The sequence below is a fragment of the Malus sylvestris genome, chromosome 14 (assembly GCF_916048215.2).
Source record: "Malus sylvestris chromosome 14, drMalSylv7.2, whole genome shotgun sequence".
NCBI lineage: Eukaryota > Viridiplantae > Streptophyta > Magnoliopsida > Rosales > Rosaceae > Malus > Malus sylvestris.
In genome coordinates, this window is record NC_062273.1 from 13,068,019 (window position 1) to 13,082,532 (window position 14,514).

The 14,514-nt window shown below is 37.5% G+C and overlaps 1 protein-coding gene across 1 annotated transcript; it reads left to right on the forward strand.

Annotated features, from left to right (window-relative positions):
* Positions 1 to 7,558: 7,558 nt before the first annotated feature.
* Positions 7,559 to 11,744, forward strand: LOC126600418 (F-box protein PP2-A15-like). The gene is made up of 3 exons (XM_050266992.1): positions 7,559 to 8,235; positions 8,364 to 8,482; positions 10,911 to 11,744. Exons 1-3 carry the CDS (start codon positions 7,924 to 7,926, stop codon positions 11,371 to 11,373), a joined length of 894 nt encoding a protein of 297 aa, XP_050122949.1. The 5' UTR covers positions 7,559 to 7,923; the 3' UTR covers positions 11,374 to 11,744.
* Positions 11,745 to 14,514: the final 2,770 nt, after the last annotated feature.

The window sequence follows — 14,514 nt, forward strand, 5'->3', positions numbered from 1 at the left end:
TCATGTCAAACGGTTATACATGTTAGCAAATATAAGCGATACTCCACCATGCTGCCTTTACATGGCCGAAACATCCAAGAAAAACATAATCATGGATTTCCAAAATGATCATTATTATTGAAAGGTGTAAAACGAAGGTAAAATGAGACAACAATTCAGTTATCAGAAACTTTATTCATAATCAACATCACAACTAAACTAACTTTCCTCAGTTGTAAATGAGGAGAAAAACTATAGCAAAAAAATGACTAACAAATTGTTGATAAAATTGACAAGACCAAGACTATCCCGTATTTCACATCACTTTGTGAGAATTTCAATTTTCTTCCGCTACAACCTTCTTGGAAATTGACAAGGATGTCACCTGCTGAGATCACACCACCCAAGAAAAGTGCCAACTAAACAAAGGTAATATTTGAGGAATTTGGTAATAAGCTAACTATTGATATTTAGAAAATTTGGTCTCACTGTCGAGGTAGATGAGAAGGTCGTCGATAAGACCACTATGACTGCGTCAAGCTATGGGAGAAAACTCAGGTTACAAAGGTGGTCGAGTAGACCATCAATTCGAAATATGGGGTAACGGTTTTAATCGTCACCCGATTAAGTTGCTAAAATCTAGGTACGATTCTAAGATTCAGTCTTTCGCCTTCGTGGATAAATTTGAGGTTCTTAAGATAAAGTGTTTAATCCCTGGTTGGGTAAATTCCTAATTGGTAAACTTGGTAACTAAGTTTCTCAATGACGTCAGTAACGTTCAATATGAAGCAACGAAAATTGGTGTAGTACTAGAAAGTGCATCGATGGTGTACTTCACTTCACCATTTGGTGATATCCCAGGGAAAATTTTGAGAAATGATGCCGAAGGTATACGTCCTTAAAACGTACCATACTACCTCTTTTCCTTACGACACCTACTAATAGGTCTTTGTAATTTTCTCAATTCTCATTCTGCTCTTACAGCGGGAATCAACTCATGCTTCAATTCTAATGTTTGTCAGTGAAAGTGACCACAAGGATGGATGGTCTAGAATGTTTTGGTTACCTAGATGGGCAAAATAATTAACACAATTGTGAGTTTACTGTCCTTCTACAAAACTGGCTCCTAAGTTTCCATGATTTAGTTTCTTCAGCTCAGGTAGTCATTGTTAATCAGTTTATCAGTCGCGCCACTAATTAACGCATATATGATACTTTTGATATTGTTCATTACCCTGAAACTGTAAACTGGAATTTTGGCATAAAGGTATCACTCCCAGATACTAGTTCTTGTGTCTGGTATCAAAAATCATACTGCCTGATATTGGTTGACAGTTCCTGGATATCGGACAATATTGTCAATTAGTAACGCCACTGTAGGCTGATTACAAGTTAGAACTTGCTTGGGTAGATGGTCTCAGATGATTGGTAAGGAACTAATCCTATAAAGTTGTTTTAGTAAGTCTAAGGAAGATGCTTACTACTTCGAGGATTCCTACTGACTGTAGGTATATAACAATTCGTACTCATGTGCCTATACTCATCAAAATGACGAGTATAGCACCAAAGAAATTTGGGAAACTAGTATTTGTTGGTACGTCCTAAGGCCGGAAAAGGAATTTGCTAATAATTTACTTTAGGACGGGCTTAAACGTAAGACGATCTTCCTCCTGAAGATCCGAAATGATCCTTAATGTGTTTGAAAAGATTAGTACTATTGGGGACCAAAAGTGATTGTCCCCCAAATGTTCTTCCGTTGTGTGCTACCACTTTAGCACTAGGTTATCGCTCAAGACATTTTTGGCTTCTTGAAGAAGTAAACTTCGTAGGGATTCTAATAGGTAATATACTAACGGTTACTACCAAGGAATCAAAGCTATTTCTGGTTCTTAACTTGGAATGGTTGGTAGAAATGATTAGATGGTAGTGGAATTGGTGACCAAATTTCCGGTGATGCACAACTATTGATATAGTAGCCCTGCTTTAGGGCCTACAACTTGTCTCAAATCTACATAGTTCCTTGGCAAGGAAATTCTTCACTTAAAGTTTAGAGGCGGTAGCCAAAGCGATTTTCTCAAATATCAATAAGTCGCCTAATCCGCCCAAAACTTAAGAAAACCTAACACGTTTTTCGTAGTCGACGAGGTGACTAAATTCAACATTTAGGCTCAAGAATCGAGAATGCTTACATCATGCATGTGATGAATGCAATATTGCCCAAACTTATGCTTTGATACCAAACACACCCCGATCCGGAATGTCCACTTGGCTCCGAATCGAGCTGTGATGGCGGACACCTAGAAGGTGATGAAGCCATAAAGTGTAGTGTGGTGGAATATGTGAATAAATTTAAACCTAAAAGTGCCTAAATATAAAAGTGCCCGATGAAAGGGAATGCACCCATTTCACACATGATGTCAGAGCATAAGTAAATTACAATAAGATAGGATAAGGATTATACCCTCAAAGGTAGCCACCTATACTGAGATTTGCCAAGAATCTTTGTCAATACAAAAGTTCAGCACCTAAAACCTACATGGGCGAAAAATAAGGGTAAGTGGGCCTGAAAATAAAGTTTTAATAAAAACCTTTCAAAATGTTATAACCCGTCGCCATAAAACATGTATAATTTCTAGAAAATCATACTACGTATGAGTATGAAATCAAATGCAAATCAACAATAAATCCAAAAACATGCCAAATCACAATATTTCAACAGTAGTATAATAAAATTAGGTGCTCATAGATCTATGCTAGCACACAAGTCGGAGTCGCCTAATGCAACCTGTACAACTGGACTGATGCTCATCAATCTATGCTAGCACATGATTCGGAGTTGCCTAATGCAACCTGTACGATAGGATTGGCACCTACTTGGATCCAAGGTGAGCATGTGGTGCGGAGGTGAACATACACGTGAAAGATTGATCCTGGCCCTAGCCCTGGGCAACACAATGATGAGCAGACTACATAATTACAATCATGCCACAGTGATTCGATAGTTCTAATCAACATACTAACATTCAAAGCTATAGATATAATTATGGCATCAAATATTATAAGCATACATGTGCATCCTGTAAGATGTAGCATATTCCATAATTTCTAGTCAATATAACATTCATCAAAGACGTAACTTGGATTTAGGCATCCCGCAGGATCCGAAATAATTTCATAAATTCCGTCATTTCGCTAATGCTTATAAATTTTAGTCTAATCCAGGCATATGTAAGAATTTGTTTTTCAAATGTGTAAATGGAAACTATCAATCATATATATATATATATATATTAAAAAAAGGAAAAGACTCATTCACCTGAAGTCTACGCTACAACTCTCTAACATGAATATTGAGGCGTCACAAACGATCGTCGCCTAGAACAAATATCAAATCATGTCTCAGAATTCTTATCAATAGAACACGTAACTTACATAAAATACATATCCAAGGACGTTCTAGAATGATTTGAAACCCATTGACCAAAAGTCAACCGTCGATCAAAGGTCGACCTTAGGATCCACAACCCTACGTAACTCGATCCGGAAGATCCGCAACTCAGATTTCCAATTTGTAACTATCAAAGATCCACATTATACTTCTAAAATAACATACTACAATCTTACCATGATTCTACGATCGGATCTCCGCCAATCACAATTTAAGTGGCGGTCAACGTTTTATTTTACGAACTTACAAATCCAATTCGGGAAGATCTATAAGTTGGATTCCGGATCCGTAAGTTTCTATGGTCCTCACATATTACGTACTATAACGTATTAAAGTTCAATGCCGATCCAACGGTCGGATCGTTGATTGCTATAATGTTCAAGTGGCGGACCTTAGCGAAATTATACCTAAACAATGGAATTTCTTTAATCAGATGTCAAATATGGAATCGGGGCATCCAAATTAGCCTAGGAAGGTCAGGTGGGATCTTGGCCCATGCACCATCGCCCCGACTTGCTGGAAAATTCAATTATTTCCAAAAATTCTCAAATTTGATAGGAATGAAGATGTGAACAAGTAGAGCAAGTTTTATACCTGTGACCAAGTCCAATTTGGCCGGGAAAAGTTCCAATTTCCCGCGAATTCACCGGAAACCCTAGAAATTGGTGGCTTCGATCTGTCACCTTCGGTGCTCTGTTGCCCTTACAATTGTTTGGTCTTTGTTCTAGGCCTCAAGAGGAGTGTTTTTGTGGTGGTAATTGAATGAAATCGTTTCACAAATGGTGGATCTCGGGCAAGGTTTCTCGCGTCACCTACGGTGGGTTTTTCACCAAACTTCAACTAAATTTCTTCTGATTTTGGGTGGAAATGGTAGAGGATAGGTTGTGGAAGAGGTTGCAAGTGGTGTAGTGACATGGTTCATTGTAAAAATAGACGAAAATCATAGGAGAAGACGAGCAAATCAAGTTGGGTTGGCAAAGAGAAACAGCCCGCTAATCCCATGCCTTCTCTCTCCCTCTTTTCCCCTCCTTTCTTCTGTTTCTGATTCGCCAGCCTTCTGTCTCTCCTCTCCCGATTCAGCCAACATCCTCATCTCTCTCCTTTGATTGGGCAATAACCCCCTCATTCCTCTCATTTCTCATTTCTTTCCTTCGTCCATTCTTCTTCTTTCCCTCATTTTTCTATCAACTAATATTAAAAAAATAATATAACAATTATGGGAAATATATAAAATAATAAATAGTAATCCATACAAAAGTACTTTTCAGATTTGTAGTTTCGTAAAATTTTAACCGGAGCTCCGATTTTGATTCTGCTTGGGCCAATGCTTTTGTATCATTGAGTACTTCAAAAATACGCTAAAAGAATATTTTGTACGTCTCACTACACATTGGTCAAGGAAATTCAATACCCTTACCTCTAGGGCATTTTTGTAAATTCACATTTTAAAAATTTATAAAATCGTAGAACTAGGGACGGGTTGTCTTACAAATGTTTAGTCTAAAAGATATAAAGAAGTATAGGGGATTATAATTTCCTCTTACATTTTTGGGTTAATTACATAAACACCCCCTGAGGCTTACTGGGTTTTCACAAAACCTCATCACGTTTGAAACATTACACTAACACCCCATGATATTTTAATTCTCTTTCACATAACCCCTTTTGATCAAAAAGTCATATTAATAGGATAAATCTACACTTATAACTAATTACTTAAATACTAAAAAAGATTTCTTCAAAAAAATAAAAACTAAAAAAGATATTTTATAAATACATAGAAAAGTCAAATCAAATTAAATATTACATTAAAAGATATTTAACTTTATAAATAAACCTAAATAAACTTACAAACGAAATGGTCCCTAAGATTTGTATAATCAATAAAAATGGTTCATGAGATTGAAAATCAATAGAAATGGTCCCTGAGATTGTCCACCATCCATGATTTTGGTCATTCCGTTAAAAACTCTTTAGGCAATTTTCAAATCTTCGTAATTCAATCGTTTCTTAACCAAATTCGACCCATAATATATCAAAATGAAGATAGGAAAGTGTAGAACAAGATTATAACTATTTTGAAGCCCAATGGTGGCTGGAGATGACCGAAAAATAACCTGAAAGGTGATTGGTTCGAGGAAAACTAGAAAACTCGTCGAAAACTGGATAAAATTTAAACGTTCATAACTTCTTCAATACTCAACAAAATTGAGTGATTCAAAAACAAAAATCATACTTCTCAGCGAGACGAAAATAATGATACCTTTCTTGATGGCTAACCGTTCTTGTCGAAGCCAAATCTTCAATCAAAAGGTATTCAATTTTAGGGATTTAGGAAGAATAACTTAGGGTTTTCTAGATTTAGGGATTTTGGGCTATTAATTTGCTGGTAGTGTATGAGTTTGAATATTTAAATTTTTTGCTATTCGTGAAGATGTGATAGAGTTTTCATTTCAGTTATGTAGAAAAAAATGGGTGGAGATGCATAGAGGTGTGTGCTGCAGATTATGTATTGGTTTTAGATTCAATAGACGGACATAGAGCAAACAAAGTATGGGTTGCAGATTATGGACTTGTGCACAAGTTTCCTCCTGTTCCTCTACAGAAAGCTTTTCTAAAGAATGCTAAGAAACTTCTTACTAATTATTACATGTGAACATGATCACATTTCATTCACACAGTTCTTACTAATTTATTTCATCAGTTTTGCTCTCGTAGTGTTTATCCATGTCGGTTTCATCTTATTATTGGAACATGTTTGTAGTTTGACAAGTTTTGAGACAATACACTCTTCTTTATGGGTGTAATATGATTTCCAGTTTATGGATCAGTACCAATATTCAGATTTAAAAAAAAAAATCATGGTAAAAAACCGAATCAAGCCGAAACCAAATCGAAAAAAATAAAAATAAAATTTAACCGAACCAGTTTCGGTTTTGGCAAAAAACCGAATTGTTTTGAACCAAACCCACCCTTATCTGTAACTATGGAAAAGGCTATGCCTAAATTCTTTTTTGTAATTGTAAATAGAGCGACTTTCCCTCTTCTGCCTTCCGTCGCCTTAAGACTCAAAGCGGTGATCCAAGAAGTTCCCTTAATGATAGTGAACTGAGGTTTTGAAAATACTCGTCCAAAGCGTCAAGTAGGAATGATCGGTGAAATCAGTCTTCCTTGCCTTACTGACTTAAAGCAGTTAATAATATATGTCTGTTTGCCTCAATGGTCATTGACTTTTGACTTACTGGCCACGTTACTGAGTTCCTAGGAACGAGCAAGGAAGAATGCCGCTGCTGATAGATCCCGCCCAGATCAAGAGCGGGATCTTTTAGAAACAAAATTTTAGTGGTCGCTATTGCGGCCCTCGCTCTCAAGACTGTCGAAGATAGCATTGAGACTTTTTAATGAATACCTCGACTGATCTAGAAAAACAAGTTAATAAGGTTAGATTTGTCCTATTAATATGACTTTTTGACCAAAAGAGGTTATGTGAAAGTAAATTAAAACCTAAGGGGATGTGAGTGTAATGTTTCAAACGTGAAGGGGTTTTATGAAAACACAATAAACTTCAGGGGTGTTACTGTAATTAACCCTTATATTTCCAGAACGATGAATACTTAAAGAGGAAATTGAAGTAACGGTCCCTCAACTTTAACCCAAATGGAGTAATGCTCATTAACTAAAAATTTGTAACCATAGGTCCCTTAACTCATAAAAAAAAAAAGGTGCAACTATATTCATTTTCATCAACTCTATTAGAATTTCCGTTCAAATGAGTCACGTACCACACACGTGAGGTTGAGTCAAAAGGCAAATATGGAAAACCAAATAAAAAAATTGTAGCAATGATGCTTCAACTTCAACTCAATTGGAGAAATTGTCATTTAACTTTAATCCAATTTGAGCAATGGTCCCTTAACTTTAACCAAATTATTGCAATGGTTATTCCAACATAATTAACGGAGTTGACAAAAATGACCATAACCGCATATTTTAATGAGTTAAAAGATTAATAATGGTCATAAATTTTTATTTAAGAGATTATTTTATTATTTTAATTGAGTTAAAATCGAGGAATCATTTCATCAATTTTCTCATATTTAAAACTTAGTTGGAAATTGAAATACTACACTACGTGGTAAGTAACTAACGGTGGGGAGCGAAAGTGGATCCTCCCTCCCACCCCTCAGCTCCTCCGTCCCTCCCAACTTTCCCCGACTTTCCCACCCCTGCAAAATTTTCCTGGAAAATTTGACAGACTAAAATACCCATCACAAACCCAAAAACCCATGCTAGAATTTCCCACTACACTTCACTTTCTCACTAACCAAACACTCCAAATACCCACACAATCCCCACCATCTTCCTCAAAACCCTAAAAAAACCCACCCTTCCATTTCTTATGTTCTGCACCCTATAATTGTATCTACAGCGAACGCCATGGCCTGATTGAGGCACAACAGTGTCTGTAAATACAGTGAAATCTAGGAGAAGAAGATATGGGGGCTTCGCTCTCGAACCTGACGGAGGGGACGAATGGGTCGGGTCATGGACCGGGTCTTGGCGACATACCCGAGAGCTGTGTGGCCTGCGTGTTCATGTACCTGACTCCTCCTGAGATTTGCAATCTTGCGAGGCTCAACAGGGCGTTTCGCGGTGCGGCGTCGTCTGATTCGGTTTGGGAATCCAAGTTGCCCCCAAATTACCATGATCTACTCGATTTGGTGCCTCCTCAGAGGTACCAAAACCGCTCGAAAAAGGACATCTTTGCTATGCTCTCCCGCCCTGTACCCTTCGACGATGGCAATAAGGTGTGTTTTTAATTGGGAACTAGGGTTTTGGGTGATTTCCTAGGGTAATTTTGCAATTAAGGGTTTTGGGTTTGGTGAAATATGACTGAATTTGCTCATTTTTTGGATGTGTTTGGTGGGTTTTACAGGTGGTATGGATAGACACTGTCACAGGAAGGGTTTGTATGTCGGTTTCTGCCAAAGGGATGGCGATAACTGGGATTGAAGATAGGCGATACTGGAACTGGGTTCCTACTGAAGAATCTAGGTTAGCTAATTATCTGTCATCTACTAGTTTGTGCTTTTGATATGCATGGTTTGTTCACTTTCTTTGTTTTGGAGTACATGTTTTAGGTTTTGAAAATTTAATTAAGCGTACGCTCATTCAGTAAGTTTTCTTTGTTTGTTTATTCATGAAGTTTTATGGCATTGAGTAGTTATATTGACCAAATGAGGGGAGAAATCACAAATTCTAAAGGAAATGATGTTCGTGCTTGAATGATGATTATATCTTTTGTTTCATCAGGACACTATTTCTTGCCATTTGGTTTCTTTGGCCTTCTCTAATAACTTGTTAGAACATTTGGTAATGAGGGATTTGAACTTGAGGCATCTATTTCTAAATGGTTGTCATCTAGGTTATGCCTGTCACAAAATTAGTCTCAAAAGGGAACCATTGCATCCATCTTAAAGGATCGTGCACTCACATGGTGTGAGCACCAGTTGAGTGCTAAGCCAAAGTTTGGCTCACATGAGTGGTGGTCTTGTAGGTTTTCCTACTAAGATTGTATTTTATTGTAGTTGAATGCAAATTTGTCTCCCACATGTAATGGAAATGCTATATTTATCAGGGAGGTGAAAGAAAATATTGTGAATATGGGAAGGAAAGATGTGGAAGTATTTCATGGTACTGTGGACGTCTTTCTTATGTGGGAGCAGATTGCCCACGGGTTAAGATTAGGTTTCTATAGGTGCACTTCCATTTTATAATTAGTGCATGTGCTAATTTTGTGGATTGGAGTCTGGTGAACTATGTCATTATTGGGTTTGACATGTATTTGATGTAAATGTTTAGAGGATGCATAAAAGAATAAAAATTTGAATCTTTATAGAAGTCCGTAGAAATAGCTGAATTTACAATTTGCAAACCTGAGTTTCTAATTTGTAATCATTGTTGGTAGATTCTCTGTTGTTGTAGCAAATTATGTCCTTGCTTGGTTGTTTTATATTTGAGAACGCTTCTCCATATGATCTTTTTTGTGACTGGCTTGATGTTGTCAGTTAATTGGTCATCTGATATAATTACACAGTGCATGGCATGTCAGATGGAAAACTATGGTCCAACTATTCTATATCATTGTATTTCTGTACATTGGGAGGATCAGCTGAGATCACGTTATTCTAGTGACCACTGGGGATTTAAGATGTCTTTCTAGCTTAGAATATTCTAAGTTGGATGCATTAAGCCTAAAACCCGCAAGTTTTTATCCTTTAGGAAAATATGTATAAAAAGTCAGATAAGCAAGTGATGCTACTTATTTCATGTTGTTCTATATTCAACATGTTCTGTAACTGGTTTTATTGGTTTTTGTAGGGAATTTCTCATTTGCATACCACTCATACATCAGTTAACCCAAAATAGATTCCTATCTTAATTTTCTGCTGGTTTGGGAATCTAATCCAAAACCTGTATGTTATAATCTTTATTTTCCCAAAGTGAAACTGGTCAGCTTTATTAAAATGGCTGGCTATGGTTTCATTCGAGGAGAGAACAAATGCAATTAGTAAGTTGTAGTTGGAATACAAGGTTTGTTGTTAGCTAAATGTACAATATTTCCTATATTATGGAGTTTTCCTTTACTAGAAACACACCCGTGATACCTTAATATTAGATATATTGTGAATGTACAGATATATAGTTCACTGGATAGTGCACTGCCAAACTAGGAATGCAGCCTAGGTGAAACTGGAGGTATAAAAGATCAGAGCCTAAAAGTCTAAAGTTCAAAACACCAATCGAATTTTAGTTGCTCTTGACACAGTTGAGTTAAGTCAAGGGTCTTCTAGAAATCAAGGTTAATCATGGAAGTAGAAAATGTTCTACTTGCTCGTTCAAATTCCGTCCTATCTTTCAATTCTCTCCATCCAAGTGTATCCTGTAAAAAAAATTTCTCAACAACAACAACAACAACAAAGCCTTTTCCCACTAAGTGGGGTCGGCTATATGAATCCTAGAACGCCATTGCGCTCGGCTATATGAATCCTATAAAAAATTTCTAAATTTTTTATTTTTTATTTATTTTACAAGGGGTCTGTGTAGTCCATATGGCCAACTAGAAACTTTTCAAGGTCAGTGGAGATTCGGGTTGGTCTATGTCAAACTGAAAAGGGTTTCTTTCTGCAGGGTTTCTTATGTACTGGTTTCTTGTGCGGAATCAGAAATGTCAATGTAGTTGTCACAAGACCAGATAGATTGCTTATGCTTTTCTGGGACTGGGGCTGCCACTATTGATGTTTTGCGTTTTTAATTCTTTTATATCAATGTATGGTTAATAATATTCTCTTTTGGGTCAGTTATCATAATTAAACCATTAATTGTAAGTTACACCAGCTTGCTGTTAATTCATTACTTCTTCATTTTTGCTCTGTTTTTTTACAGTTGTTGATGGTCCGCGTGCTCTGTTCTTTATTTGCAGGTTTCAGGTTGTGGCTTATTTACAGCAAATATGGTGGTTTGAAGTAGATGGGGTGGTGAAGTTTCCTTTTCCTGCTGATATCTACACTTTATCTTTCAGGCTTCACATTGGAAGATTCTCAAAAAGATTGGGACGACGTGTCTGCAACTTTGAGCACACCCACGGTTGGGATATAAAGCCCGTGCGATTTGAGTTGTCGACTTCAGATGGACAGCAAGCATCGTATGAATGCTGCTTGGATGAAATCGAACATGGGGATGCATATGGAAACCATAAGCGCGGATGCTGGGTTGAGTACAAAGTTGGTGAATTTACTGTCACTGATACCGATCCAGTAACAGAAGTCAAATTTTCCATGAAACAGATTGATTGCACACATTCAAAAGGTGGGCTATGCGTGGATTCTGTGTCTATCGTCCCCAGTGATTTGAAAGAGCGTAAAAGAAGAGGGGTCTGGAAGTAAGCCGAGTGCTGAACATGGAAGTTGTTCATTCACATCAGCGATCCCACAAGATTGAAGCCGGGAAGTTGTTCATTCACATCAGCGACCCGTAAGGTGTTCTGGAGGATGTCATCTTATTTGGTTTTTGCAGTAGGTTTGTGTCCTCTATGGTTTATGTAACCTCAGTTCATGTATGTGATCCAAGTTTTGTTCCATACACACCTTTGCAGATTAGGTTGAGTGAATACACTTTGGTATTTCCTTGTGTTTGTCAGTTGCTCACTGTAAAGCATTTTGTAACCTAGATATATGTGATGCCTCTTAACACTGTGTTTCCATTGATTTCATAGATATTAGATTATTGGAAAATCATGGAAATAATTTCCTGTTAATTCGTAATTGTATGTCATCTAGAGAGTACAACAACAATTAGGTTTTATCCTATTAAGTGGAGTCGTTATATAAAATGCTAGAATGTCACTGTACTCATGTCTTCCGTTAACTCTAAGTCTTCTATTTTTTTTCTTGAAGCTGCTTTTCGAGTCTTTTCAGGTCTTTCTCTATTCTTTTTGCCCTGAGCTTTCATCTCATAGTTGCATCTTCTAACCAGAGCATCTGTAGGTTTTTGGTTTACATGTCCAAACCATCTTAACCAATTTTCTCTCATCTTATATTTAATTGCACAAAATTAGAAAGGTACAAAGTGTCATTCGTCCCTAACAATAACGTATTTTCACTGTATAAACTTCATTATCAGAACCATGCAATTTTTTAAATCCTTGTTCGAAAATCTAAAAAAAAAGAAGCATTTACATGGGATATTGTTTAGTAATTCAAATGTATCAAATTAAATAAATGGTTCATCAAGTTGTCGGTTTGTTTCATACATTTGAATAATTAAATGAACTCTAATTTAAATAAATTTTTGTAGCAATGAACTTCAAATAATGAAGATTAAAAAAACGAAAATATGAGAATTGGGTTGGTGCTATATGAATCATATTTCTCATATAATATGATACGACCTTGATGTAGTTACTCTGTTCAGTTAATGGAAGAGGAGACACCTGACCCCAAAAACCATTATTTGTACTAACCCAAACCAAATGAGAAATTTTGACAAAAAAAAAAACCAAATGAGAAATGTCATTAACCAAACATAGAGAATTATTATTAGAAATACATACAGCTACTGCCATGATCACGTCGAATCCTTATGAAAATGAATCCAGAACAAAATCGCGCTAAAGCTAGGGCGTCACCCGTAAGTGGCGCGCTGTGTGGCCTGAGCACAGTGATAAGTGAGCAAGGGTCGCTGTATCTCCATCGGCACCCGGATGCAGTGTTAAATGAGCAAGGGGGCCATAGAAACTTCTTTTCGAACGACTCCACTCAAAGTTGTTTGGGAGCATATGCTCCTATCAACTTTACCCGGGACACAAAAGAAGTACTTTGATCCTATTAGACGGGGGAGGGTGAAGAAGCTAGGACAGAAGGGTAGAGTTCAAGAGAGCAAAATGCGTTTAGGAACGTGGAATATAGGAACCTTAACGGGAAAATCTATGGAAGTAGTGGAAGTTATGGTGAGGAGAAGGATAAATATTATGTGCCTACAAGAAACTAAGTGGGTTGGTAGTAAGGCAAAGGATCTAGAAAACTCAGGGTTTAAACTTTGGTATTCGGGCACAAATAGAACGAGAAACGGTGTTGGCATCATCGTGGACAAGACCTTGGTACAAGATGTTGTAGATGTCAAGAGGGTAGGAGATAGAATCATGGCAATCAAGATTGTAATAGGACAAGAACTTATCAATGTGATTAGTGCGTACGCACCTCAAGTAGGGTTGGATACGAGTTCGAAGGAGAAATTTTGGGAAGATCTTGGAGACTTGGTGCAAGGAATTGCTCAGACGGAGAAGTTATTTATAGGAGGAGATTTAAATGGACACGTGGGCAGGGAGACAGGCAACTATGGAGGTTTTCATGGTGGCCATGGTTTTGGGGAGAGAAACGAGGATGGGGAAGCTATCTTGGATTTTGCAATGGCATATGATCTCTTCTTAGCCAACACCTTCTTTAAGAAGAGAGAAGAACATGTGATCACCTACAAGAGTGGGTCGTCAAAAACACAAATAGATTTTCTTCTAATGAGGAAAGGGGATCGTATAACTTGTAAGGATTGCAAAGTTATACCAGGAGAGAGCGTGGCTAATCAACATCGCTTGTTGGTGATGGATGTACATATCAAAAGAGTAAGACAAAAGAACAAGACTTGGAAGTGCCCAAGGACTAGATGGTGGAATCTAAGAGAAGAAAAACAAGCCATTTTCAAAGAGAAGGTAATCACCCAATGTGTGTGGGATAGAGAGGGGGAAGCTAGCCAAATGTGGGATTCCATGGCTAGTTGTATCCGAAAAGTAGCAAAAGAGGTATTAGGAGAGTCCAAGGGCTTTGCCCCACACCAAAAGGAATCTTGGTGGTGGAATGAGGAGGTACAAACAAAGGTGAAGGCTAAGAAGGAATGTTGTAAAGCCTTATACAAGGAGAGGACCGATGAAAATGGTGAAAGGTATAGAAAAGCGAAGCAAGAGGCGAAGAAAGCTGTCAGAGAAGCTAAGTTAGCGGCTTACGACGATATGTATAAACGACTAGATACCAAAGAAGGAGAGTTGGATATCTATAAACTATCTAGAGCAAGGGAAAAGAAGACAAGGGACCTAAACCAAGTGAGGTGCATCAAGGATGAGGATGGAAAGGTTCTTGCTACAGAGAACGCGGTTAAAGACAGATGGAGAGGTTATTTTCATAATCTTTTCAATGAAGGACATGAAATGAGTGCTTCTTTAGGGGAGTTGAGTAACTCAGAAGAGTGTAGAAACTACTCTTTTTATCGTCGAATCCGGAAGGAAGAAGTGGTTGTAGCTTTGAAGAAGATGAAGCATAAAAAAGCAATAGGCCCAGACGATATACCAATCGAAGTGTGGAAACTTTTGGGAGAGACAGGTATAACATGGCTCACTGACCTTTTCAATAGGATTTTGAAAACGAAGAAGATGCCAAATGAGTGGCGAACGAGCACTTTGGTGCCTATTTACAAGAATAAGGGCGACGTACAAAATTGCATGAACTATAGGGGTATTAAGCTAATGAGCCATACAATGA